This window comes from Haliotis rufescens, unplaced genomic scaffold, assembly GCF_023055435.1.
Source record: "Haliotis rufescens isolate VD_foot unplaced genomic scaffold, xgHalRufe1.0.p SCAF_18, whole genome shotgun sequence".
Classification (NCBI taxonomy): domain Eukaryota; kingdom Metazoa; phylum Mollusca; class Gastropoda; order Lepetellida; family Haliotidae; genus Haliotis; species Haliotis rufescens.
The window spans coordinates 11,310,623-11,323,713 of record NW_025963868.1 but is presented as its reverse complement, the minus strand read 5'-3'; the positions used below and the strand labels follow the sequence as shown (position 1 = coordinate 11,323,713).

The 13,091-nt window shown below is 41.3% G+C and overlaps 1 protein-coding gene across 3 annotated transcripts in view; it reads left to right on the top strand.

The window, feature by feature from the left end:
* The window catches only part of LOC124128706, a 59,171-nt gene extending 54,190 nt beyond the window's left edge, over positions 1-4,981 (top strand). Inside the window, exons 1-6 of one of the 3 annotated variants that reach the window (XM_048398217.1) lie at positions 228-311; positions 1,004-1,075; positions 1,770-1,916; positions 2,307-2,408; positions 3,178-3,349; positions 4,708-4,981. In XM_048398217.1, coding sequence (XP_048254174.1) covers positions 1,019-1,075; positions 1,770-1,916; positions 2,307-2,408; positions 3,178-3,349; positions 4,708-4,787 — 558 coding nt within the window. In that variant the 5' untranslated portion in view covers positions 228-311; positions 1,004-1,018 and the 3' untranslated portion in view covers positions 4,788-4,981. Of the gene's footprint in view, positions 1-227; positions 312-772; positions 876-1,003; positions 1,076-1,769; positions 1,917-2,306; positions 2,409-3,177; positions 3,350-4,707 lie in introns of those variants that run through there. The other 2 variants (XM_048398216.1, XM_048398215.1) reach the window with 2 other exon arrangements.
* Positions 4,982-13,091: the final 8,110 nt, after the last annotated feature.

Here is a 13,091-nt window from a genome sequence, read left to right as displayed (position 1 = left end):
CTGCATATATACATCGCTGCGAGGACGTCCTGACACAGTGGCCCAAAGACTGGATCTCGAGAAAACAGTATTCAATAGATTGCGGTATTTTCTTTTTCACAAACAGAGGGACTGTTGTATTATCATACATTGCGACACATCTGCATACGTTTTCTGATATAGCATCCTATATACTCAAAGGGAGTTCCGACTCATCAACAGTTACGTCGCTATTACAGGAAAATAATTTGTCTACTTTGGCATCCGAAAACATGCATCTTCATTTGTCTTGCGGTTTTGAGCCTGTCTGAGTCAGGAGATATTCCAACATTGTAAGTATTGCATGTTTATATATATATATTATAGGTACATGAAATTTGATCTCAATTAACCGCCGTCATATACCTGGAATATAGAATTTTAAATTAACAGCCCCCGTGATGTAGCATGCATAGCATCTCCCGAGGAAGAAATCCATGTACACCCACGAATCACTGCAATATTTCAAATGACGTCAACGTGTTCTCAATAAATGCATTGTACAATAATGCACTTTATCTTGTGGCGAAGAAGGATATTACGAGCATGCAATTAAGTCATGTTATTTACAGAAAAGAGTAGAAGGTATAATGAGAACATTGTGAGGAGCTAACTATGGTCACTGCTCAGGTGACGGCCAAACAACAACCTGTTTCAAGATTCAGTGGTTCCTCTTCTGAATGATTGTGATTGGCTGTGTGACCGTAATCTTCAACTCACGTGGTCCTCTACTGATTACATGTGATTGGATAATTGACGAGTCTGTACAACTCACGTGTCTAACAGATTAGATATAAATGCCGATGAGTAGAACGACTTGTTACAGACGGAGAATTGGTGCTTCTACAATAGCAAAGGTCAGTTTACCATTTTATTCTTTACACTTCTATCGTATAGCTTAGCTCCTCTCATTCCTTCATACATCTCAACACCATGATCCCCTTTTAATATTTTGTATTAATGTTGCATCAACTTCCTGTTTCAGTCTTAAATATCCACAATGGCGATGCTCCTGATGAGTTTTGCTCTCATTTTGTCTTCTGCAGCAGCGTCTGAGGTGAGTGAGCGAGTGAATGAGTGAAAGGGAGTGCAATGAATTTATGTCATACTGTGTTGGGTGCCGACATTGTACATGGTCCGAGAAGTAAAATAAATTAATAGTGGTTCCTCCTTGGGGATTCCAGGTTAGATGTGAGGTGAGATAATATGAGGTTTAATGTTGCACTCAGGATTATTGCACTTATATTTCGACGCGCATCTGCTCTCTGGGCAGACGCTCTATCCACAAGACCACAGATGTTAGAATTGGTTCCCAACAACCTATATGGGCATTGAAGGAAACTAAATGGAACGGGTGGTCAGACTCGGTGACTTGTTTCAACGTGTCAGTGCACTCCGAAGTCGTGAATCGATGATCATAATATCAATCACTGGATTGTCTGGTCCAGACTCGATTACTTATAGGTCAACATCTCCTTATTGATGGCAATGCAAACACAGGAACTAAATGCAATTGACCAGTTACCCTGTCAAGAATCTTCAGACAGACTAAAGTTAATTCTTACAATATAGATATCTGATCTCCATTTTGGTATTTAAAAGTGAAACATATGAGAATGATACTTAATGCATTGAATTCAAATTTCTTCGTGTTAATAATCAGTCTATCTTGTATGCTTTAATTCTTTCTAATTGTGTTTGGAATTTTGCTGATTGCGGCGCTAAACAACAATCAATTCCTATACCTGTAGTGGAGAAATATCAGCGCTACCTACGGGGATACGACAATGCTGCTGGACGTGGCAATCGGAGATGGCATCATTGAACTGCAGTCCCACAAACCAGACAATGCGCCTGCCTCTTTCCGAGAAACCACCAACCTCCACGTGTTTTCCAGGGTATGTGTTATTTATTCTACTCTAAGTGGTACAATAAACGTTGAAATATTTTCTGACGAAATTTGTGTTAACCTTAACGTCCATTTCAATAAGCTTACATTCAAACTAACCGTTTTCTTTAAACACCATTGCCCCCTTGTCAGTCTTGGGTAAAAGTGGCACCCAGTAACATACGCATAAAGAAAGGTCAACTGAAATAGATTTGTAAGACAGACACTGTTACCTATCAGACTGCATGTCCAAATGGTGCTGATTGTCGCTTTCAGTCACCGATCTTCCTGGTCCAGTCCCGGTTATTTAGGTGCCACCTTGATAGAGCTTGCAGCGATGTCTACAGCGGAACAAAATCACCCATTTATGCTAGCTTCATTTTCTTTTTTCTCATTTCAGCAACTTGTTGCCATGAGAAATTCGGTGGACAAAGAATGCTATGTCAGACATATCAAAGAAACCTTTGAAGAGTTGAAAGTGAAAATAGGAGGTATCGAACAGGTACGTGAAGTTTTGCTTCAATTTCTAACAAAGATTAGGGAAATGTTGTTTAAAGGGTAGAATACTTACTAAGGATATGTACTGACGTCTGGCGTCCGGATTCCAGAGCTTCTCTAAAAGGAATACAAGGAGAGCTATTTTGCTGGGTCAAGCAAATGTACCACCAAATCCTTCTCTCAATCATAAACTAAAATTCGAAATACAATCAAGGAAGGATTTTCTATTATATTCATAAGAATGAGTGAGCGATAATGGTTTTATGCCGGTTTCAGAAAATGTTCCCAATATCACGGCGAGGGACATAAAAAATGGGGACTCGAACTCAAGTCTTAGGCGTGACAGCCGAACGGTTTAACGCCGTGCCACGCATATGCAAGTTTATTTTGTTTATACAAAACGTTAACGCCAGAGAATAACCATTCTGGATCATCAGGGGCTTGATTATTCTTTTTGGAAAACATTCACGCTCCCAACATTTCCAAATTTATTGTATTATTGACTGGATGCAATTCCCTATTTTGACTTGTATCTGATGATCCTGTTTGTTCAGGTGGACCCCTTGTGTGTGGTTGTGACGGGTGCCACCGGTAGGGGAACATACGCTCGACTTTTCATCAACACCTGGTGACGATAACATTTATTTGTCGTGATCCCCTACTTTCGTTGGAGAGTATATTTCACATTTTGTCCGATTCTTGTCTCCACAGCTGTCTTAGTCCTGAACTTAAGCGTTTAGAAATAAGATATTTTCTCTCATTTACTCCCAAAGCACAATGCAACCGTAGGCCAGCTCGCTGAAGAATGGATCGACGTGAAGAAGGTTTGCCCGATTGAGCCGTGGGCTGTGGAGGACCTCCTTGGAGATGAGATCGACTGCTTCTGCCGCTTCCACGACGTCTACTTCGTCGGTCTCGTGCACACTGGCACCGTTGACTTCACAGGTATGTATTGTCTTACATCATTGGTTGTGTGAAACTCTAAATTGTAAATACATAGTTCATGTAAGACATTTGTCCAAGTGATATTTCCGTTTATTACTCGCCCGTTTAGGGTACTACTGTTTAATAATAATGAGCTGGTGTTTAATACCAAAGCGCGTGCTTACATGGAAGTATTCTCGGAACTAGTTCCACGAAAAATATGGAAAACCCTCAATTGCAAAATCAGATCACTTATTCTATAGTGATGGATCACTCAAAACTCGATGACATGACATGACATTAGGACATTGTCTCGCTGGTGCAGCTTGCACAGAACGTTTCAAAGATTACGTCACAACGTCGGTATTCGCTCAGCACGGCGAAGATCAAGATTCCCCTCATGGGTTCAATGTGTGAAGCTCATATTCAGTGTACCCACCCATACCTCCGTGATATTGTTGAAATATGGCTAAAAGCGACGTAAAACCATACTTATTCCTTACTGTATTTTTCTGTTAAAATCAATTAGATTATGCTCGCGTCAATGTCTTGGCCTTCAGTAACCCAAAATTGCCGTAAAATGTGACTATGCTTGTCGTAAGAGGCGACTAACTGGATCGGGTGGTCAGGCTCGCTGACTTTGCTGATGCATGTCATCGTATCCCTATAGCGTGGATCGATGCTCATGTTGTCAATCACTGGATTGTCTTGTCCAGACTCGACTATTTGCAGACCGCCGTCAAAAAGCTGGGATATTGCTGAGTGCGGCGTTATACAACAAACCACAACAAACCAACCAACCAACCAATAATGTCTTCCTTTCACACACAACGCCAGACTTGTTGTATTCATACGCTTCACCTAGTTAATGACGGGAATTCCAATAGTTCGATCAAATTACGGTTGAAAAGGTTATAAGTTGCAAGTAATATATATTTGACTGAACTCGCTCCCATGTCATACCGTTTTTATTAAACATTTGCTCGTCAAATACCAGAATTATTCATTCATTTCTTTATATTGGTATTACACGGGAGCTGGTTTTGGCACTCTGTTGTACACCTGTTTCCTTATATGTCATTAATATTTCTGGCGATTCCTCTACAAAACAGTATCTAAAATGTGAACTATCTGTGGCCTAAGTCAGTGAAAAGTACTTGTTAATCGAATGAGGTAAGTATTGGTGTGGATTGTTTATAGAGTGACACTGATAGTGGTAGCAGTGGTTTTGTCTATTTTACTTTTGTTGTATTCTCGCGCCTTTTCTCAATTTCTGTTCATTTGAGCTGGGACAATCAGAATGCCACTTAATTATCTATATTATCTCATACATATAGCACCATAAGTTATACTTCATAGACATAATTTGATTATTACAGCTCCATCCAGGCGACGCAAACGTGCAGCAGCTGCTCGGGTAGATGTTGCAAGCGCTTGCTGCTGTTGTCGTCGTCGCTAATTTCAAGAATACACCAGTCTCGGACAACAGACATGAGCAGGGCTTCTGGCAACTTCATAACTCATGAATTACAATAGGTATCCAGTTTCGGAGTTCAATAAAACCACTAGATAACGCAAAAAGTATGCATTCTCTTAATTTAAATTGTTGTCATATTTACCACAATGTTGCAATAAAGTAATGTTTCAAACCAATTGCTTTCTAGAACGATGTTGTTTTTAACAATTAGAAACATTATGAACAACTATTTCTTTACTATTTCTAACAACATTCAGGGTCACTTGTTTGTCACGTGACTTACATGTTGACTACCATACAGCTTCTGAACATTGCGTCAGTAAGATATGGTGTCAAGAATGTCTGCCAACTGTATGTATCGCCATTGTCAACACTTCATCTGTTTAACTCAACATGTAACTTATTCAGTCACTTAAACACACGACGGTTAAGACCAAACGGTCGATGCCATTGGATAGACTTGGAATACAATCACTTTACCATCAGCAAACACTTGTGTCAGAAGATGTTTAGGAATGTAGGGACTAGCTCGATACAGTGAGAAGGGCACTTTTTCAATGTAGACTTCCAATAAATAAATTCTGAATTCAAACTAAATTGTGAATTCTTTGTGGAGAACAAGGGATTATCTGAGCACTTGGCTTTGTTTTTATATGATCTGCCCCTCCACTGAATTCGCCCTCAATCATTCTGAGTGAGTGATGGAGTTGTTTGATTTTATGAGTCTGTAGCAAGCAAACCAGTGGTTGATAGTATGAGCAACGATACAACGAGGGGTACCTTGGCACAGTATCAACCAGATGAGGCATTTTAATATGGTCGGCTTCTACGAAAATGACCACTGAATCTTCATGGGGTCCTTTGGGCGGTGGGGTAGCCTAGTGGTTAAAGCGTTTGCTCGTCACGTCGTAGACTGGTTCGATTCCCCACATGGAAAGAATGTGTGAGACAAATTTTTGGTGTCCCACGTCTGAATATTGCTGGATTATTGCTAAAAATGTAAAGTATATGTACTCATTATCAATTATTATTGATGTAATGAATGATTGATTGATTAACACCGCTCTCAGCACTATTCCAGCGACATGACGGCGGTGTGTAATATTCGATTCTTGACCACACAATTCAGTAATTGAATCATGTACGCAATTGGGATACGATGACATGCATCAATCAAATCAGTGAGTCTGTCCTCCCGATCCCGTTAATGTCCCCTGACGTCAAGCATGGTTTGTTGCTGAATCCTAATCCGGATCTCCAGAGATTCTTTATTAATTATACAGGACATAATCTTCTACCGAAAACTTCTCAAAATACGTACTTAAGTGTCCACGTTTTTACACGAATTGTCGGGCACCGTGACATTAGTTAACATTGAATGCAATCATTTACAAACAGTCGCATTTGTACATCGTGATGGCTTAAAAGTAATGAGTGATAGCGTGAATGAATTCTGCTTACTATTGCCGCAGTAGTTTTGTCATATCTGCATATTAGTAAGGACGTTATTCGAAAGGATTATCAATCCGATTTCATTTGAAAGACATCGATTGGAAGAAAGACGTATAGAGAACGTATTTTCGAATTATACCAAATGTGTCGTTTTAGCATATAGTAATAACATGTAAATCGCACTGGCTGCATATTATGCTGATTTAGGTGCAAATCTGGTCCACACCTGTGCTTTGTTCTGAGGGCTTTGTTTGTTTGTTTAACGCCGCACTCAGCAATATTCCAGCTGTATGACGGCGGTCTGTAAATAATCAAGTCTGGACCAGACAATCCAGTGTTTGACATCATGAGCATCGATCCACGCAACTTGGATACGATGACATGCATCACCCAAGTCAGCGAGCCTGACCACCCGATCCGTTAGTCGCCTTTTACGACAAGCATAGTCGCCTTTCACGGCAAGAATGGGTTGCTGAAGACCTATTCTACCCCGGATCTTCACGGGTCACCATCACCAAATACTTGTGTCAGAAGAAGTTTAGGAATGTAGAGACTGGCTCGATACAGAGAGAGGTGACTCTAGATCTCCTTCTGTGTAGATTTCCATTACGAAAAGCATAGCCACACTTTACAGCAAGATTCGGTTGCTGAAGACCTAAAGTGTGTACATTGACAGCATTATGTAAATATAAGACATCAACACTAGAAAATAATCAATCTCGATTATCTGCCCAAGTTCACTTAAATCAGATTTTAGTTCTCGCTACTGCCGAACAAAAATCTGAGTACATCCAAAAACAGGGCACGCCAGGACGACCTTTCGCGAACTTTGACCGACCAATAAAATGACAAACAACAAGTCGACATCAGCCATTAAGAGTGAGTGAGTGAGTATGGTTTTACGCCGCTTTTACCAATATTCCAGCAATATCACGGCGGGGGACACCAGAAATGAGCTTCACACATTGTACCCATGTCGGGAATCGAACCCGGGTCTTCGGCGTGACGAGCGAACGCTTTAACCACTAGGCTACCCGACCGCCCCTCAGCCATCAAGAAGGCAGCTTTATGGCAACTTCCTTTCCAGACCACCTTGGGAAAATATCAATTCAAAATTTGAAAACTAAAAAAACGAAATACTGGAATGTCTATCAGGCGGCCAAGATTGTGTGGCAATTCTTCCCTCGGAAAGTCTCTTCAATTTCAAATTTCCCATTGAAGCAAGAGATAGGCGATGATTTCGACGGAATCATTCGGAGAGTCCGTAACTGTTTTTCGGAATACCCCGTGTTTACCGTTTCCAGGTTGCATGATTGGAAAACACATTCCGACTGTCACTTTCAGGATCTGTTAAGCATCGCTCTGACTGGTAGCAAGAAACGTCCTTATGACGTGACCCGCAATCGGACGTCCTCAGATCTTTAGAGGAAGCGAGAACTAAATTCCTGTAGGTCTTAAATTCAAAGTTGGACCATGACTCTATTTGGATTACGTCATTAATTAGTTTAAAACACACATTTTGAGGTCACAATCCCTGCAATGTATGCTGTAAGACATGAAAAACCAAATTCCCTTTGCAGAAAACATCGATCAGAATAGACATTCCTGTGCTTCGTTTAGACCCTGTCTATCAGTGTCAGCAATAGAACATGAATCTGATTCAGAACAAAGGAATCCAGGCATGTGCTCATTTAAAGTCCCCGTCGCCCCACAGTCTCACTATTGATACGCTTTCTCCACGTTATGGCGTACCACATACTTGTAAACGAACAATTATTTGGGCACTGTGGTTTGATAACAGGTTACAATGTACATTAACTATCATAAATACTAGAAAGTATGTCCAACATATTTCAAACTTCTGGCACTCTAAGAGTAATGAGGTGTGCAGATCTAGAGTTGCGTCCCTTGGGCACACCAGAAACCTATGATTGTGGGTTTGAATCCAGGTACGCCCTGATTATGTTTCTAGGTTTGTCAGCACCATACCAGTGCTCGTGGGTTTCAACGAAGTGGTAAACGTCTGAGACCTGCATCACTTCGGGCTGTCCTCCCACATTAAGCAGACACGCCGTGATATAACTGGAATACTGTTAAAGGCGGCGTTAAAATCAACTCACTTACTCACTAAGAGATATGGTGTATGACAGACAAACATTCCTAATACCAGTTCATGACGTTTGGAATATTTGTTAACAACACTGTTATTTGCTTAACTTTCAAACCCAATGGAAACAGTTGAGGCATTGTCTTATTTATTTCCATTTCTTGTAAACCTGTAAAAAACTGATCACATTCCGTTATGTTTCAGTACCGTTAGGAATACATTGAAATACTTCACATAATGAGCATAATTCATAACATCTGGTATATAAAGATATAGTTGCACCTACCAATATCTTTTTCCATAGGTGATCCACTATTTCATGCAGCGGGAGTATGAGTAAAGAAAGGATTATGTTCGAGCATTATTAGCATCTCCCTTTCTCATTTGACTGTACATTGTTGATGGTTCAATTTCGTGTTTTCGGGCGGCGAAGTGATACCTATACTCAACAACAAAAGTTCCTGTGACACCAATATTTTAGTGTATTTTTCAAACAAGTAAAGTTTGGTTTTCAATATTGTGGTATATGTATGGATTCGAGTCACAACAACGCAACTGCTACAGAAAAGCATGCATTCCATGCAAAAATTGACTTTTATGCGAGCCCCTTGCATTTCACTACCCAAAAATGGGTATTAAAACATGTGCATTAACGGGATTCCATATGCATTGTTTAACATCGTGCTGAAAACAACCACCCAGAAAAACAACAAAATTACGCAACTATTCAACATTACGAGATGCCATGCCTGTCCGAAAATGAGAGTCTGCGAGCCATTGGTATGCCTGAAGCAGGATCGAGTCAACGTGATGTTGCAAAACAATTTAACGTCCACAGAAACAACATTTGGTGTTTATGACAACGTTGGCAACAGACGAATGCAGTCAGAGACCATCCTCGCAGTGGCAGGCCACGCGTAAAAAATAATCGACAAGACAACTGGATTCGAACAGCACACTACGAAATCGATTACAGCCAGCAACAGTGACTGCAAGAAGCATCCCTGGCCTTCGACGAATATCTTCACAAACCGTACGTCGCCGCCTCGGATATGCTGGGATTGTCGGCAGGAGACCCGCCAGACGTCCCATTTTGACAGAAAACCACCGCCAAAGACGTCTACAGTGGTGCAGACAGCGTCTACGCTGGACGGCCATGCAGTGGGGGCAAGTTCTATTCACTGTCGAGTCTCGTTTTCACCTCAGCCACAGCGATGGACGGATTCGAGTGTACCGACGTCGAGGTGAACGTTACGTCAATCATTGTGTCATGGAAAATGATCGGTTCGGGGGCGGCAGCGTTATGGTGTTTGGGTGGGATTAAAGCAAGACAGAGGAACCGTTTGATAGTGGTAGAGGACAATCTCAATGGACAGCGCTACCGCGACGAGATCATCGGCCCTGTTGTTCTACCGCTTTTGTGTCGTCATGGCCCAGGAATTACCTTTCAACGTCACAACGCCCGGCCTGATAATGTTCGACTTGTTCAGGATGCTCTTCAACAAGACAACGTGAATGTCATCCCCTGGCCGACTCGCTCCCCTGATCTCTTACCTGTTGAGCACATGTGAGATGAGATGGATCGGCGCCTTCGTTTTCAACAACGTGTTCAGATTTGGTAAAAAACATAACTTTGCATTAAATCTTATTCAGTGTCACAGGAACTTTTGTTGTTCAGTATATTTATCTTTAAAAGGGGTATTCGCTGGTAGACGACCTGTTGACCAAAGATATTCGCATGAAGTCCCAGTGCAGTATCCTTTGAAGATTAAATCCACTTAACTAATGTTGGTTAAACGGGTTTAAACTGGGGGCTATCTTGTGAGCTGTGTTATTTTAATAAGTGACAAATTGACATATCGACCGTTTCTGGATTCCTAATGTGCCTAAATCACAACTGGTACTGCTACTTTTATTTTACTTTTACTACAACGACTACGACAACATACTACGACTACAACAACGAAACATCTTCTCTGGAAACTAATAATCAACAACCACAACCACAACTACTACTACCAATACTTTTACAACACAAATGCTACTAGCTAATGTCTAGAACTAGGACTACCAGTGCTACAACTGATATCACTACCAATTGCATGGATCGATGGTCATAAGGTCAATCACTGGGTTGTCTAGTCCATACCCGATTATTTACAGACCGCCGTCATATACCTGGAAAACTGCTGAATGCGGCGTTAAACAACAATCAACAAACACAACACTACCAATAATATTACAACTACTGCATATGGAAAGTTAGCTTGTTATGTCAGTATGCTTTTACGCAATATCATGCACACTTCGACAAAGGACAGCCAGTATTCGTTATATTCAAAAGGTTTCTGGTCAAACGAAAGAAAACGTGCGAATGATAGTTAAGGTATCAGTTGTAGCCTCTGATATGAATCTTTTGAATGGTATCAGCATGTGTACAGCTGTTTCTATCTGACAGTGACGTCTTTTCAATTACATTTGAAATGGTCCAATGTGAAACGCCCTTCATTTTTATCACATGCCTAACAAACTTTCCACAAGACTGTATGGCATGAGGGACGATTGGTTCTTTCCAAAAGTCAACTGTCCCTTTTTGTCGAGATTAAGCGAGACATCTACATATCTGATTTCGCGAAAAATTCGCACGACATTCCGGTAGGGAATAAGTGAAAATTCACTTGGTCATCGTCTTGCGAATGAGCCCGTATACGGAAATTGGCTTCGGATCAGTTATGGAACTGAAGCGAATGCGTGTGTGGTTGTTATGCAACGCCGCATTCAGCACTATTCCTGCAATGTGATAGCGACATGATAGTAATCGAGTCTGGACCAGAGAGATTCAAATCGTGAACTCTCCACACCATCGGGGTAACGTGAGCTCACTATCACTTACATCATCGAGACAGTCATCAAAGAAGCAATGCTTTGCATTGCCAATAGTTTGATTGCACTCAGTGATGTTTCAGTGTACATTCTTACACCGTTACCAAACTTAAGAGATGGCAAGCAAGTAATGGGATGGTGAGATGAAATGGGTTTTAATATTGCGTTCAAGATTATTGTACATGTATAGCGAAGTGCACGGACGTGTGTGTATGTGTGTGTGTTTGTGTGGGTGTGGGTGTTTGTGCATATGTGTTGCTGCTTGTACTTGTCAGGACTATTGCCTATTTTACTGTGCTAGCCCCCTGAGAAACCATGCTACAGTTTAACATGAATACCCAACTCAGACAAAGTATACTGACTCCGAGCAGACCAGTCCTTGTTTTAGCCCCTCAATGCCGACCGCCAGACAGGGTAACAACAAGTACCATCTTTTAACGTCTTTTGGTATGACGCGGCCGTGGATCGAACACCCAACTTCCTCTCTCCTGGCAGACGCTCTACCACTAAACCACGGAGGCTCACGGGCACATGCTCATGATATAGTAGCAATCATACAATCGACCCTTGTCTATTTCTTAGGAATATGGATAGTGTTTCGTCGCTTCTATTTAGATCATAATCAATTCGTTGAAACAATTTGAAGTCTTACAAAATGGACGTTATGCAACAGGTTGTCTTTGTACTGAAGCCAGCTCCTTTGTGGCAGTAGACACACAACTTTGCCTGTACTATAAAACATGTAAATAGCAGATGCATGTGCATGTTAGATGTGTCACTTGCCCATCGTCAAGTAAACAACTCCTTTGTGACTTCCATGTTGCTGATGTTATATGAGTGTCATGTGAAAGATACGTGGATAGTCTACGTCTCATAAATATATCAGTTCACTGCATCCTTACGCATTTTCTCTATGCTGTGTTAGTGACTTGAGAAACTATTGATACAAAGTGCATGTACATATGCCTAGCGGTTTTTTACGTGTCTGAATCCGGAATCAGCAAGTGATGCATGCTTCTTTATCATAGGTATACATGGCTTGATGTCATATTAAACGAGTCGTAGCGTATACAACATCTGTACGAAAGCAAATTCATGTTACAATGATAACATCATGTGTTATCATAATATGCAGTTTTTGTTTGTTGTTTAACGCCGCTTTCAGCAATAGTCCAGCCATATGACGGCGGTCCGTAAATAATCGCCTCTTACCACAAGTATAGTCGTCAAGGGAACAATGTGTGAAGCCAAATTTTGGTTGCTGCCATGATATAGTGTAGTGGATCACTTTAGTGCGGCGTTCGTGACACTCTAATGGGGACGTACAGGTAAATACTTCGTTTTCAGAACGTATACATGTACATCCGAGAGACATTACAACACATGCAACCCATGTCAGTACTGGCCATTATTATTAGTGAAATATATACATTCACAGCAAAAAAAATGCAGTTTCCGGTATCCGGATACCTGCCGGATACCACCGGACACTTACCCAAAACGCGTCCGGGTATCCGGTGGCAGATACCTTGCCGGATACCAGATCTGTGGTATCCGGCATGGACACCTCACCGGAAAGTATGTCACCTGGAATCCGGGTATCCGGCACCGGATACCTCACCGGATACCTCAATCTGGGTGTCCAGGGATCCGGCACCGGATACCTCATTCTGAGTTTCCAAAAACATGTCACAATTTGGGGGGTGCATTTTGTTCAATTAAGTGTGAAACACCTAAAAATATATTGGAAACTAACCATGAAAATTGAACATTGCTGAAGGTATCCGGCAGGTATCCGGCAGGTATCCGGATGCAATTTTTCGAGATGTCTTTCTCCTAGTAAA